The sequence below is a fragment of the Portunus trituberculatus genome, chromosome 48 (genome assembly GCF_017591435.1).
Source record: "Portunus trituberculatus isolate SZX2019 chromosome 48, ASM1759143v1, whole genome shotgun sequence".
In the NCBI taxonomy this organism is placed as follows: domain Eukaryota; kingdom Metazoa; phylum Arthropoda; class Malacostraca; order Decapoda; family Portunidae; genus Portunus; species Portunus trituberculatus.
The window spans coordinates 14,958,877-14,971,938 of record NC_059302.1 but is presented as its reverse complement, the minus strand read 5'-3'; the positions used below and the strand labels follow the sequence as shown (position 1 = coordinate 14,971,938).

The following is a 13,062-nucleotide window of genomic DNA, read 5'->3' as shown; positions in this document are numbered from 1 at the left end:
CACTTCATTGTGTGTGTTAGTGCTTATATCATGAATTTTTGATACATGCCTCTTCCTGCTAGTCTTTAGTGAAGTATTTGTTGCAATAATGACACCACAAATAGTTGCAGATTCAAAAAGGAGTATTTTGTCCAAGAATAACAGACTCAGTAGATGCATGGGATTCCATCATTCATGTTCCTTGCTGTAATGTTTATGCTTGTGATGTCTTAAGTAGGGAAAGGCAAGTAATGAACTTATCACAGACGTGCTGCTAGAGATCCAGTCAAGGACGTTGGGCACCAGAATCAATGGATTGTTTACAGGATCTTCTGATATGGACCAATTTGAGAACCACTGGACTAACAGAATGTCATATGAATTTTTGTTTTCATTTTATTCATTTGTTAAAAATAATAGAGGCTTTTTGCGTAGAGCAACAAAACAACAGAGAGGAAAGGCTCACTGAATATGAAAAAAATTAGAAGCATCATTGGAACCATCTAGAAACCTTCTGCTTGTGAAATTAGTTATAGGTAGGAACATATGGTGTAAATAGAGATAATGAGTGAATGGTTCTACTAGTTGTTAACTACTAGTTGAGGAAGGTTGGGATGTTAGCAAGGATGTAAAAGGTGAGGAGGTAGCAATGTTTGGTAGTACTGTCAGACAGCTGAGGAAAATGAAAGAGGGAGGATCTCCATTTCAATGACAGCTAGATGGTCATTTTCTTCCTGGCGACTATAGGTGGTGTGACAGGCAACCCCTGCTTAACAAACGGGTTATGTTCCTAAAAAAACAGTTCGTTGCATGAATTTTCATAAAGCGAACCAATTATAACAAGTTTGACCCCTGATTTGAGCTTCCATTGAGAGTGAACAAAGCGAGAGTGCATCATAGTACAGTAAAAGGTTTAATGAAAGTAAAAATTATGAAGTTAAACATTTAAGCATTTTAATTTAAGATTAAGTCATTATAATGTACACTGATGTATATATGTAAGTAACTTTATAATGTTGATGATCTTAAGTTTATGAAGGGAGGGAGAGTGGAGCAGGAATGATGCTAGCCGGCAACCTGTGGAATGTAAACAAGAGGCTCATCATTGTACCACATACAAAACTTATACCACATTTCCACAAGGCTTTCCATTTTATCTATTGCAGTGTCACGAGTTCAGGTGGTTCTTTTAGCTTGCAAGGAAGATACGGTCTCACCAGCCTTCTTAATAGAGTCTGCTGACTTGAAAATAGTATAGACAGTAGATGAAGTCAAACCATGGTGGCGAGCAATGCTATTAGTTATCTTGCCTCTCTCGTGTCTGTGAATAATATCCAGCTTTACTTTGTGAGTAAGAGACTTCCTGGTCATCTTAGCAATGCTAGACAACATTGCAGGGCTGGTTGCAGAGCATTTTGTTGGCATGTTTAGTGAGGGAAGACAAGCTGCTGCTGGACGCTGTTCTTGTTTTGAACTAAAAGCAGGGAAGAGTAAGGGAGTGAGTGGTGCGCATTTTGTCCATGAGAGGCGCTGGTGTATTCAAAAGCCTATGGGCTTGTGTGATATGGCGGGGCTTTCAAACTTGGAAAAAATTACCTGGATAAAATTTTTGTTAAAGCGAGTTTGGTGTTTGTTATACAAGCAGATGGTAGTAAAAGGAAATGTTGCGAAATTTCGTTGTGTGAACGTTCGTTAATTGGGGGTTGCGTGTACTTTTTTTTCTTGGACCACAGCCTGCTGGTTACCCTCTCAAGTCTGGTAAGTGTGCTGGATTTTAACTGCATGGTGCAGTCTTCAAGGTTGTTGGGGCCCCAATTAACTTTGTTTTTCATTTATGTGTTAACTAGCTTGTGCTGTCCCATTCTGCTGACACTGCTGGTTAACCTGACTGAGGTGTGTGTGTGTGTGTGGTGTTGGCATTAGCAGTTTTCATATTTGCATTACTTGACCACAGAACAGAAGCTTCATTAAGGTGGACAGAATGAATAAACAGTAATAGTGATAGATGAGCTAGACATAGTTGCAGATAATGAAGTCAGTAATACAACTCATCTATTGCGTGAAATGAGAATAATTACAAAGATAATAGGTACATTTTTTTTCTACAGGAGAATAGTTGCAAGTTTTCTATATGAAATATAGAAATCAAATTTTGTCCTCAGATGTCCTTGTGGAGGCTGTGGCCTTGAGCATTGATCCATACATGAGGTACAAGGCACGGCAAATCCCTCTCAATACACCCATGTTTGGCTCTCAGGTAGCCAAGTAAGTAGTATTGTCTTAAGTAATGATCTGAAATAGTCATGTATACTTTTATATTGTAGGATATTTTTGTGCAGTTGTTTGGTAGATTAAAGATATAAAACACATAGTTATTAATTATATATACTCATATATATATATATATATATATATATATATATATATATATATATATATATATATATATATATATACACACACACACATATATTATATATATATATATATATATATATATATATATATATATATATATATATATATATATATATATATATATATATATATATGTGTGTGTATATATATATATATATATATATATATATATATATATATATATATATATATATATATATATATATATATATATATATATATATATATATATATATATATATATATATATATATATATATATATATATATATATATATATATATATATTTATATATATATATATATATATATATATATATATATATATATATATATATATATATATATATATATATATATATATATATATATATATATATATATATATATATATATATATATATATATATATATATATATATATATATATATATATATATTGGCGTGAAAATGTCCAATACCCGTGACGAATTATTAAGGACCCCCATTATACACCTAAAAAAAAACTGACACTGGTATTGGCGCGAAAGCACATGGTATAGTAGGCTGAGCTTAAGACCCACGTGCAGACAATAAAGATCTCAGTTGCCTATAGAATAACTCAGTTGCTTTTTGTGATTAGTCATGACCGCATCAATTGTTTTTATCGCTCTGACGTGTTGTGTTTTTTGTGGGATTTTTGTAATAATGCCACGAGGCCCAGAGCTCACAAGGGAGAAGATTGCAACAATAAGCTCACTTTATAAGGCAGGAAAGTCTAACAAGGATATATCAATCCAGACCAGAGTATCGTTGTGCAGTGTCCAGAGATGGACAAAGAAATGCAAGACAGCGGGAGGTGATTATCCCCCACTCCAAGTCAAGAGGACTGGACCAGCTAAAAAGACATCAAAAAGGACTCTGAAGGTTATCCAAAGACAGGTGGAAGCTGAACCAAGAATAACAGCTAAAGAATTGAAAAAAAAATCCAAAACTCCTGCAAGATGTGTCTGTTAGTACAATACAACGCCGCCTCAAGGGCGATTTGTCTTATGAGCATCGGGCACCACGACGCAAACCTCTTCTGATGGAGAAACAGAAACACAATCGTGTGAAATTTTGTAAGAAATATCTAAATTGGGATAATGAAAAGTGGAAGAAGGTTTTGTGGACCGATGAGGCTACATTTAATGTTACTGGGAACCGAGGAGGTAAGGTTAGGCTCCGTCCGGTGCGGCTCATCATCCCAAGTACACACAGGGGACAGTCAAACACCCTGATAGTGTCATGGTATGGGATGCATTTGGGTACTATGGTGTGGGCAAGCTGGTTATATTACCTAAAAACACAACAGTGAACAAGGAATCATATTTGGAACTGTTGTGTGACCATCTCGAGGACTGCTTTGATGCCTGTAAGAGTGAGGTGTTCATGCAGGATGGTGCCCCTGCACACACAGCAAAACTAATCAAAGAATGGCTTGAATTTGTAGGAGTGGATTACATAAACGATTGGCCTGGTAATAGTCCAGATTTCAATCCAATTGAAAATGTGTGGGGACTGATAAAACGAAGACTACGAGGATGTAACACAGTAACTGTGGAAAAGCTTGTGAAGGAGATTAAGGACATTTGGGACAACTTAAAACCCTCAATGCTCCAAAGACTGGCTGAATCTGTTCCTCAACGCCTTGAGAGCTGTCTGAAAAGGAAAGGACTCCCCACAAAGTATTAGAGGCTGGTAGGTTCTACATACATGTTAGTATTGCACTTGTTTTAGTGCTACAGATGAAAAAAAACATCGCGCCAATACCCATGGCACCGACTGTATATATATATATATATATATATATATATATATATATATATATATATATATATATATATATATATATATATACATATACACATATATATATATATATATATATATATATATATATATATATATATATATATATATATATATATATATATATATATATATATATATATATATATATATATATATATATATATATATATATATATATATATATATATATATATATATATATATATATATATATATATATATATATATATATATATATATATATATATATATATATATATATATATATATATATATATATATATATATATATATATATATATATATATATATATATATATATATATATATATATATATATATATATATATATACATACATACATGTGTATTTACCTAGTTGTATTTACCTAGTTGTAGTTTTACAGGGCCTGGGCTTTATGCTCGTGTGGCCCGTCTCCATATCTACACTTATCCAATCTTACTTTAAAAGTGTGCACACTCTTTGCAGACACTACTTCTTCATCTAAACTGTTCCACGTCTCAATACATCTCTGCTGGGAAACTATATTTTTAATATCTCTCAGACATCTTCCTTTCTCAGCTTTTTACTATGCGATCTTGTGCTTCGGATGTCATATTCTTCTCTCAAGATCAGTTTCTCATTATCCACTTGGTCCATTCCGTTGATCAATTTATAGACTTGTATCAGGTCTCCTCTCTCCTTCTTTGTTCCAAGGTTGGTAGATCCATAGCCTTTAGTCTCTCCTCATATGTCATCCCTTCAAGTTCTGGGACCATTCTTGTAGCCATTTTTTGTAGCCTCTCCAATTTTCTTATGTGTTTCTTTTTATGAGGGGTCCACACTACTCCTGCATATTCCAATCTAGGTCTTATTATAGTATTTATCAATTTCTTCATCATTTCTTTGTCCATGTAGTGAAATGCTACTCCAATATTCCTCAGCAAATTATATGTTTCTCTAAAATTCTATCAATATGGCTTACTGGTTGATTGTTTTCTTCCATCGTCACTCCTAAGTCCTTTTCCTTTTGACTTTCTCCAGTTCTACACCATCTCCCATCTTATAGATTCCCACAGGTCGTCTTTCACTCTTTCCCATTTCCATGACATGGCTTTTGTTCACATTGAATTCCATTTCCCACTTCTTACTCCATTCCCAGATCTTATTTAGGTCTTCTTGCAGTATTTCACAATCCTCCTTTTGCTTTATAACTCTGCACAGTTTCATATCATCCGCAAACAAATTTATGTAGCTGTTCACTCCTTCTGGCATGTCGTTAATATAAATGAGGAAAAGTATTGGTGCCAATACTGACCCCTGTGGCACTCCGCTTTCTACTGCTCTCCACTTGGACTTCATATCTTTAACTACTGTCCTTATTTCTCTCCCCCTCAAATAATTTTCTATCCATCTCAATGTGCTTCCTTTTAAGCCACCCTTCTCCTCTAACTTCCACAGTAATCTTGCATGTGGCACTTTGTCAAACGCCTTTTTAAATCCAAATAGATGCAGTCAACCCATCCTCTCTCTCTTGTACTCTATCAACTATTCTAGAATAGAAACTCAATAAATTAGTTACACAAGACCGTCCTTTTCTAAAACCAAATTGGCTATTTGATATTAATTTGTTGTCTTCAAGGAACTCGATCCATTGTTTCTTTATTATTCTTTCACACATCTTGCATATTACACTAGTTAGTGATACCGGTCTGTAATTTAAAGGTTCTTCTTCCTTCCGCTCTTATATATGGGAACCACCTCAGCTCTTTTCCATTCTACTGGCACTGTTCCATTTTCTATTGAGCATTTTATGATGTTGTATATAGGACTTGCTAGTTCTTCCCTACATTCTTTCAGTATTCTGCCTGAGACTTCATCCGGTCCCATTGCCTTCTCTTCATCCAGTTCCTTCATTAACTCTTTTATTTCAAGCTTGGTTACTTTAATCTCTTTCATATAGATTGTCTCTATTACCCTGTGGCCTCTCAAATTTGGATTCTTTAGTAAAGACCTCCTGGAATTTTTATTTAATAGTTCTGCCATACTTTTTGGGTCTTCCACCATCCCGTTCTCTCCTTTTAACCTTTCTATTGTTTCTTTTTGCCTAATTTTTCCATTTATGAATCTATAGAACAATTTTGGTTGCTCCTTACATTTTTCGACAATATCTTTTTCGAAGTTCTTTTCCTCTTCCTTCCTCACCTTAACATATTCATTTCTCGCTGCCTTGAAGTTTTCCTTGTTTGTTGGATTCCTATTTCTCCTCCACCTTTTCCATGCTCCATCTCTTTTCTCCTTTGCCCTAGCACACCTTGCATTAAACCAATCTTTCTTTCCTTCTTCTTTTGGTCTATATTTTGGGACATATTCCTGACTCCTGTTTTGTATATTTCCAAAAATAAGTTATATTTGTCTTGCATTGTCTCTGAGTTTTCCATCTCCTCCCAGTCTACGTTTTTAAAATAGTTCTTGAGATTCTCAATATCAGCCTTTCTGTAATTTAATCGGTCTCCTTTGTATGAATCATCTCTATCTTCCTTTCCTTCTTCTATATCTATTTCTAATATTGCATGGTCACTCTTTCCCAATGGGCACTTATATCTTATATCATCATTCATTTGTATACCCTTGTAAAAACTAGGTCCAATCTCGCCGCTCGGTCGTTTCCTCTGAATCTTGTGCATTCCTTTACTCTCTGGTCCATCATATTGTCTATCATTAGGTTTAAGAATCTTTCTCCCAGGCTTCTTCCCCATACCACTTTCATAATTTTCCCAGTCCACTTCTTTACAGTTGAAATATCCTACTTTTCTCCTTTCTAAATTTAATGATTCTCATTAGACTCCTTATTGTTTCATCTATCATGTCTTTATATTCTTGATTGGTCCATGAATTTGTTTTTGGTGGCACATATGTTACAATGATTGTTATCTCTTTTTTATTAATATGCATCTTAATATACAATACTTCTTGCTTTCCTTCCCCACATTCCACTTGATTGATCACTATCTCCTTCCTTAACATTATCATGACTCCTCCTCCTCCTTTACCCACTCTGTCTCTTCTCCATACATTATACCTATTATCCAAGACTATTTTGATTTCCTCATTTAGTTAGTTTTGTTTCAGCCAGGCATACAATATCTGGATTTTCTTTCCTTATGTAATCTCTTAATTCTAATTTACTTGATAAAACCCCGTCTATCATTTTTAGTCTTTTGCCTTTATCATTTTTAGTTAAACTTGTTCCACTTTTTTCTCTTCCTTCTCGTTTATACACCGTTTCCTTATCCTGTCTCCTAGAATTCTCCAAAAAAATGCCTTCTCCTCTTCTGACCTTTCATTATTCTTTTCCCTTACTGCTGCTGCCAGTTCATTGTATCTCTTCCTTTCTTCCTCATTTCTATTTTTCTTTATATAGATATCCTTGCAGCCTTCTGTTTCTCTAAGTTTTGTTGTTCTATATAATATTTCTTCTGTTGCTGCTTGTGATTTTAGTAGTATTTTAATTGGTCTCGTTTTCCTTCTTGATATGGTCCCATTCTGTTTATTTCTTCTACTTCCTCTTCCAAGTTCTGCCTATCTTCGTCGTTTAGATTCTTCAGTAGGTCTTTGAATTGTAACTTCACCACCCCGTGGGCCGTCACACTTACACTTTTAGGGTCCGGTGCTTCCTGCATACGTGACGGTAAACTTACCCTGCGGCGCTCCCTGTGTTCTCCCCTGGCTCCCCTCAGAAGGCGGGTAGTAAAACACACTGTCTTGTCGGCTTCTGGCCCTCTATTCTCCGTTTCCCACACTACACAGTAGTCCTACACTGTAGCTTGGCACCCCGGGCCTCTTGTCGGCCCTCGGAAGGCTTCTTGACGCCTCGCTCCAGCTTACAAAAGCACACACAAGTACAGGAGGCAGTCTCGGCGACGCGTGGGCTTCTTCTTTTCCAGAGCTCTCCCAAACTGTTCCGCCACCAATCCCAGGGCTGCTACATGTCACGTGATACTCCCAAGCCCCAGGATAGGCGGCCGGCGAGGTGACGTCATCTTCCACTTCCGCTTGATCTTGATCTTCTCGTAACACTACCCCCTCCTGTAAAGAGACTGAGCGCCCTCGCTCCCCAACTTCTCTATTCCTTTTAGGTTACAGATACACCCCCAAAAACAAGAAAATAATACTTCACTTTTAGGTATATCAAAAAAAATCAACAAAGAACATAATCCTCACTCCATTTGGGTGGATGTCGCTCCCGTCTGGGTCTCCCTACTACAGGTCCAGCGTCAACATCCGCCAGTGCTCCCTCCAAGGGACACAACTCATCCGCTCCACCTTCCTCCATCACCAGCGGCTCAGGCTCTCTCAGGTCCAGGTCTCCGTCATCCTCCATCACCAGGGGCTCCTCGTCCCCAAGGCCCCCGTCCTCGTCCTCCTCTTCGTCACTGGTCAGGAGAGCAGCTCGCTCTCCCCAGGAGAAGTTTCCAGGGCCATGGTAACCCCAGAGCCTGTCAGCGTGCACCACCAGCGCCCGCTTCCTTGGCCCTTGGCGTATCCTGAAGGTGACGTCCGAGATGACCTTCTCCACCACGTATGGCCTCCCAGGGGCTCTGGAGCTTAGGGGACAATCCTTTCTTACGCCGAGGGTTGTGCAGCCACACCTGGTCTCCCTCGCTAAAGGGTGGTGCCGTTGCCCGGCGGTCGTACCGGTCCTTCATCGCCTCACCGGACACCTTCAGGTTACCCCTCACCTGATGGTGCACCTCCCGGAGACGGTCCTGTAGGGCTGTAGCGTACTGGGTGACGGTAGTGGGCAGGTCTTCGTCCGGCGGCCTGCCAGTCACGAGGTCCACTGGTAGCCGGAGCTCCCGCCCACACATCAGCCGGGCTGGCGTGTAACCGGTCACCTCATGCTCGGCTGACCGGTAGGCCAAGAGAAGCAGGGGGATTTTTAAGTATCAGTCCTCCTGCCCTTCCTGGCAGTATTTGGCCAACTCCTGCCCCAGCGTGCGGTTGTAGCGTTCCACCATGCCATCCGACTGCGGCCACAGGGGTGTAGTACGAGTTTTCTTGACGCCCAGCAACTGGCAGCACTCCCGGAATACTGCCGACTCAAACTCCCTGCCCTGGTCAGAGTGCAGCTCGTGCGGCACGCCAAACCGGGCGAAGAACTCGTCCACTAACACACCTGCCACGGTGGCAGCCTCATGGTTAGGCAGCGGATACGCTTCCGGCCATTTAGTGAAGTAGTCCATGGTCACACACACAAAGCGGTTACCTCTCAGTGTCTGAGGAACGGACCCAGGATGTCCACTGCCACCCTCTCCATAGGTGCCCCAACCTGATACACCTGTAAGGGAGCAACTGTCTTTCTCCCGGGGCCCATCTTCCCACAGCACACGTCACACACTTTGCACCATTCACTAACGTCCTTCCGCATGCCTACCCATTAAACCCGCTGCTTCAACCGCCCTAGTGTTTTCCTCACACCGAAGTGACCACTTGCATTTCCACCGTGAGCCTCGCGCACTAAGGCTTCCCTCATGTTCACAGGGACAATTGTTTGCCAGAAGGCCACATCGCCGTCACATGACTCCCACCGCCGTTGCAGCACACCGTCACTCACTCGCAACACTGCCCATTGCTGCCACAACGCCTTGGCGGCAGGGCTTAGCGGGGCCACGCTTTCCCATGGCGGTTTTTCTTCACCTTCTTCCCGCAGTGTCACTAAGGGCCCGATATCAGCGTCCTGTCGCTGGGCCTGTTTGAGGTCCTCTCCCCACTCTGGGTCACTGACAAGACCGGCAGCCTTCACGCACACAGGCTCAGTCTCGTGGCGTCTACAATGCTTGCAGTCTCTGTCGCAAGGACGGCGACTCAGACTGTCAGCATTGCTATGCATTTTTCCAGGCCGGTATTCGATATTGTAGTCATGCTGCTCCAGCTTGCCAATCCACCTGGCCAGCTGCCCTCCGGGTTTCTGAGGGTTTTCAGCCACCTCAGAGCAGCATGGTCTGTCCTGATCTTGAATCTGGCCCCGTACAAGTAAGGATGGAAGTGATCAATGGCCAGGATCACTGCCAACAACTCCTTACGAGTGACGCAATAGTTCCTTTCGGGGGCTGAGAACTTCCTGCTGAAGTAGGAGACGACCCACTCTTGTCCGTCTATCTCCTGGGACAAGACGGCTCCTACTCCCTCAGCACTCGCATCACAATCCAACACGTATGGTTTCGTTGGATCCGGGTACGGTAACACAGGGGCGTTAGCGAGAGCCTCTTTCAGAGTTTCAAAGGCCCGTTGACAGTCCTCGCTCCAGTGAAAGCATGCCCCTTTACGAGTCAAGTGATGGAGTGGCACCGGAATTTGCGCAAAACCCTTCACAAACCTCCGGTAGTACGTACACAATCCAAGGAACCCGCGCACTTCCGTCACACTGCGCGGCACTGGCCACTCCTTAACTGACTCTACCTTACCAGGGTCTGTTTTCACTCCCTCACTACTCACTATGTGACCCAGAAACGGCACTTCCCTCTGGAACAGGCTACACTTCTTTGGACTGAGTTTCACATTTGCCCCTGAACCTGTCCAACACTGTCTTAAGCCTCTCCAGAGCCCCCTTGAACGAATTCCCGTACACTAGCACATCGTCCAAGTACACCAGGGCGCTTTTCCACAGCAACCCATCCAACACACGCTCCATTAGACGCTCAAAGGTGGCCGGGGCATTCACCAGACCAAAACTCATCACTTTAAACTGATACAGTCCCTGCCCATACGAGAAGGCTGTTTTCTCTCTGTCCTCCTCCGCAACCTCAACTTGATGGTAACCTGATTTCAAGTCTAAGGTGGAGAACCACTGGGCCCCTGTGAGCGCGTCAAGCGTGTCATCCACCCTCGGTAGAGGGTAAGAGTCCTTTGTCGTCACCGCGTTAAGGCCCCGATAGTCCACACAACACCTGGTAGACCCATCCTTCTTCTTAACGAGGACAACAGCAGCACTCCAGGGACTAGCCGACTTTTCGATTATCCCTTGCGCGCGCAACTCCTCCACGGCTTTTTCCACTTCCAGCCGACGAGCAGGCGCAATCCGGCGCGGCGGTAACTTAACCGGCCGACTATCCCCTGTGTGAATGCGGTGTTTAACCAGACTGGTCCGGCCCAGGTCATTATCTCCCTGCGAGAAGACATCTGCATACAGAGTCAGCACTTCCTTCACCTCGTCCACCTGTTCCCCAGACAGGCATGCCGCACTCCTCTGCAATAGATCCTACAGATGAGGTGGAACCCCAGTGCTACTCCCCTGCATGTCCTCGCAATGACCTTCCGGGTCCATAGTCGTCTGTACACCTTCACACACTTCTGCCCCTTGACTTTCCTCCTTCTGTTCCTTACTGAGACGGCAGTGGTGGCTGGCTTCGGGTAAGGACGCAGTATGGGCTCGGTGAGTTTCAATTGAAGCTTCACACTCCTCTGCATCAACACCGCCCTCCTGTAGCGGCACCACACTACCTCTGACCGACATAGTCATTTCCCCGAAGTCCAGCACCGCCCTGCTCTGCTTCAGGTAGTCTAGGCCGAGCAAGTTCTCCCCGACGTCCGCTACAAAGACGGGAAGATGCTCCTCCGTGCTGCCAACCGCAATCCTGACATGCACTGGTCCCCTCAGCTGTGTGCAGTGCCCTGTAATACCACACAGTTGTTGCTGGGCCACCGGGGGCTGTCCAGTTGCTACCACCCCGTCCTGCACGAAGGTACGTTCTGCGCCCGAGTCCACAGTGAAGCAGCAAGATTTGCCATCCACTTGCCCGCCCACCTGCACTGTCCGGGCACCCTCGGCGCGGCAACTTAGGCGGACTGGGGTCTCTGGCTCTCTGGCTGGCGCTCGACCCCTTCCACCAGCCTCTTTCCGTTTCCCCCAGCCTCCTTGCTATCCCTGGGAGAGACGAGGGCACACTCTGCCGTCTTGTGCCCCTGACCGCAGTTCCAACAACAGGGTTTGTACTGGTACTGCCCTGCTCTGCCGTTGACAGCCTTTCCACTACTCGATCCCTGCGGGCAGTACCTCTTGGTGTGCCCCTGCTGCCCGCAAGAGTAGCACTTACCCCTGAACTCACCTAGGGGTGGTGAAGGGCTAGAGTAGGCCTTCTGCACGGCCCCTTTCTTTGCCTTCACTCTCTGCAGGACATAATTCCCGCTGGGTCGCTCCCGCGTCGTCCGGAGAAATGACTCCATCTCCAGACCCCTCGCCAGGGCCTCCTGAAGGTCCTTGGGGTGTGCCTGCTGGACGTATATCCTCAGTTGTTGATTATCGATGGCATCAACGAACTGATCCCGCAGGAGAATGGTGATCATCTCCTCACTGGCCTCCGGGTACGCACGCCGCACCAGCACCTCCAAATCCTGCGCCAGGCGTGTCAGGGTCTCCCCCGGGCCTCGTAACCTGGCCCGGAACCTTGTCCTGAACACCTCGGTTTGGTGCTGGTACCCGTACCTCCTCTCCAGTGTCGCCGACACTTTACTATACGAGCACCGCTGGGCAGCTGGCAGCTGGTTCAGAACTTCTAATGCCGGTCCTTTGAGTGCCCACACCAGCTGCATGGCCATCTCAGGGCGACTCCACTGGCGGGCGCTGGCCAAGAGCTCGAACTGTGTCTTATACGCTTCCCAAGACACTGTTCCATCGAACTCCTGTGGTCGGCGCCTCGTCCCGTCCTTCAGCCTCCGTGACGTGGAGCTGGCAGCAGAGTGGTGCGACTTTACTGAGGCTGGCGGGGATGGTGGAGGTGATAAGACGTTTACACGAGAGCGTAGGGGAGACGGTATCACCTTGGCCAATGG

The 13,062-nt window shown here is 43.5% G+C and overlaps 1 protein-coding gene across 7 annotated transcripts in view; it reads left to right on the top strand.

Moving 5' to 3' along the window:
• Nucleotides 1-13,062, top strand: part of LOC123498636 (prostaglandin reductase 1-like) — a 156,529-nt gene that overhangs the window by 120,272 nt on the left and 23,195 nt on the right. For all 7 annotated transcript variants that reach the window (XM_045245947.1, XM_045245951.1, XM_045245946.1 and 4 more), the window contains one exon: nt 2,142-2,244. In XM_045245947.1, the coding sequence (XP_045101882.1) occupies nt 2,142-2,244 (103 nt within the window). The remainder of the gene's footprint in view (nt 1-2,141; nt 2,245-13,062) is intronic.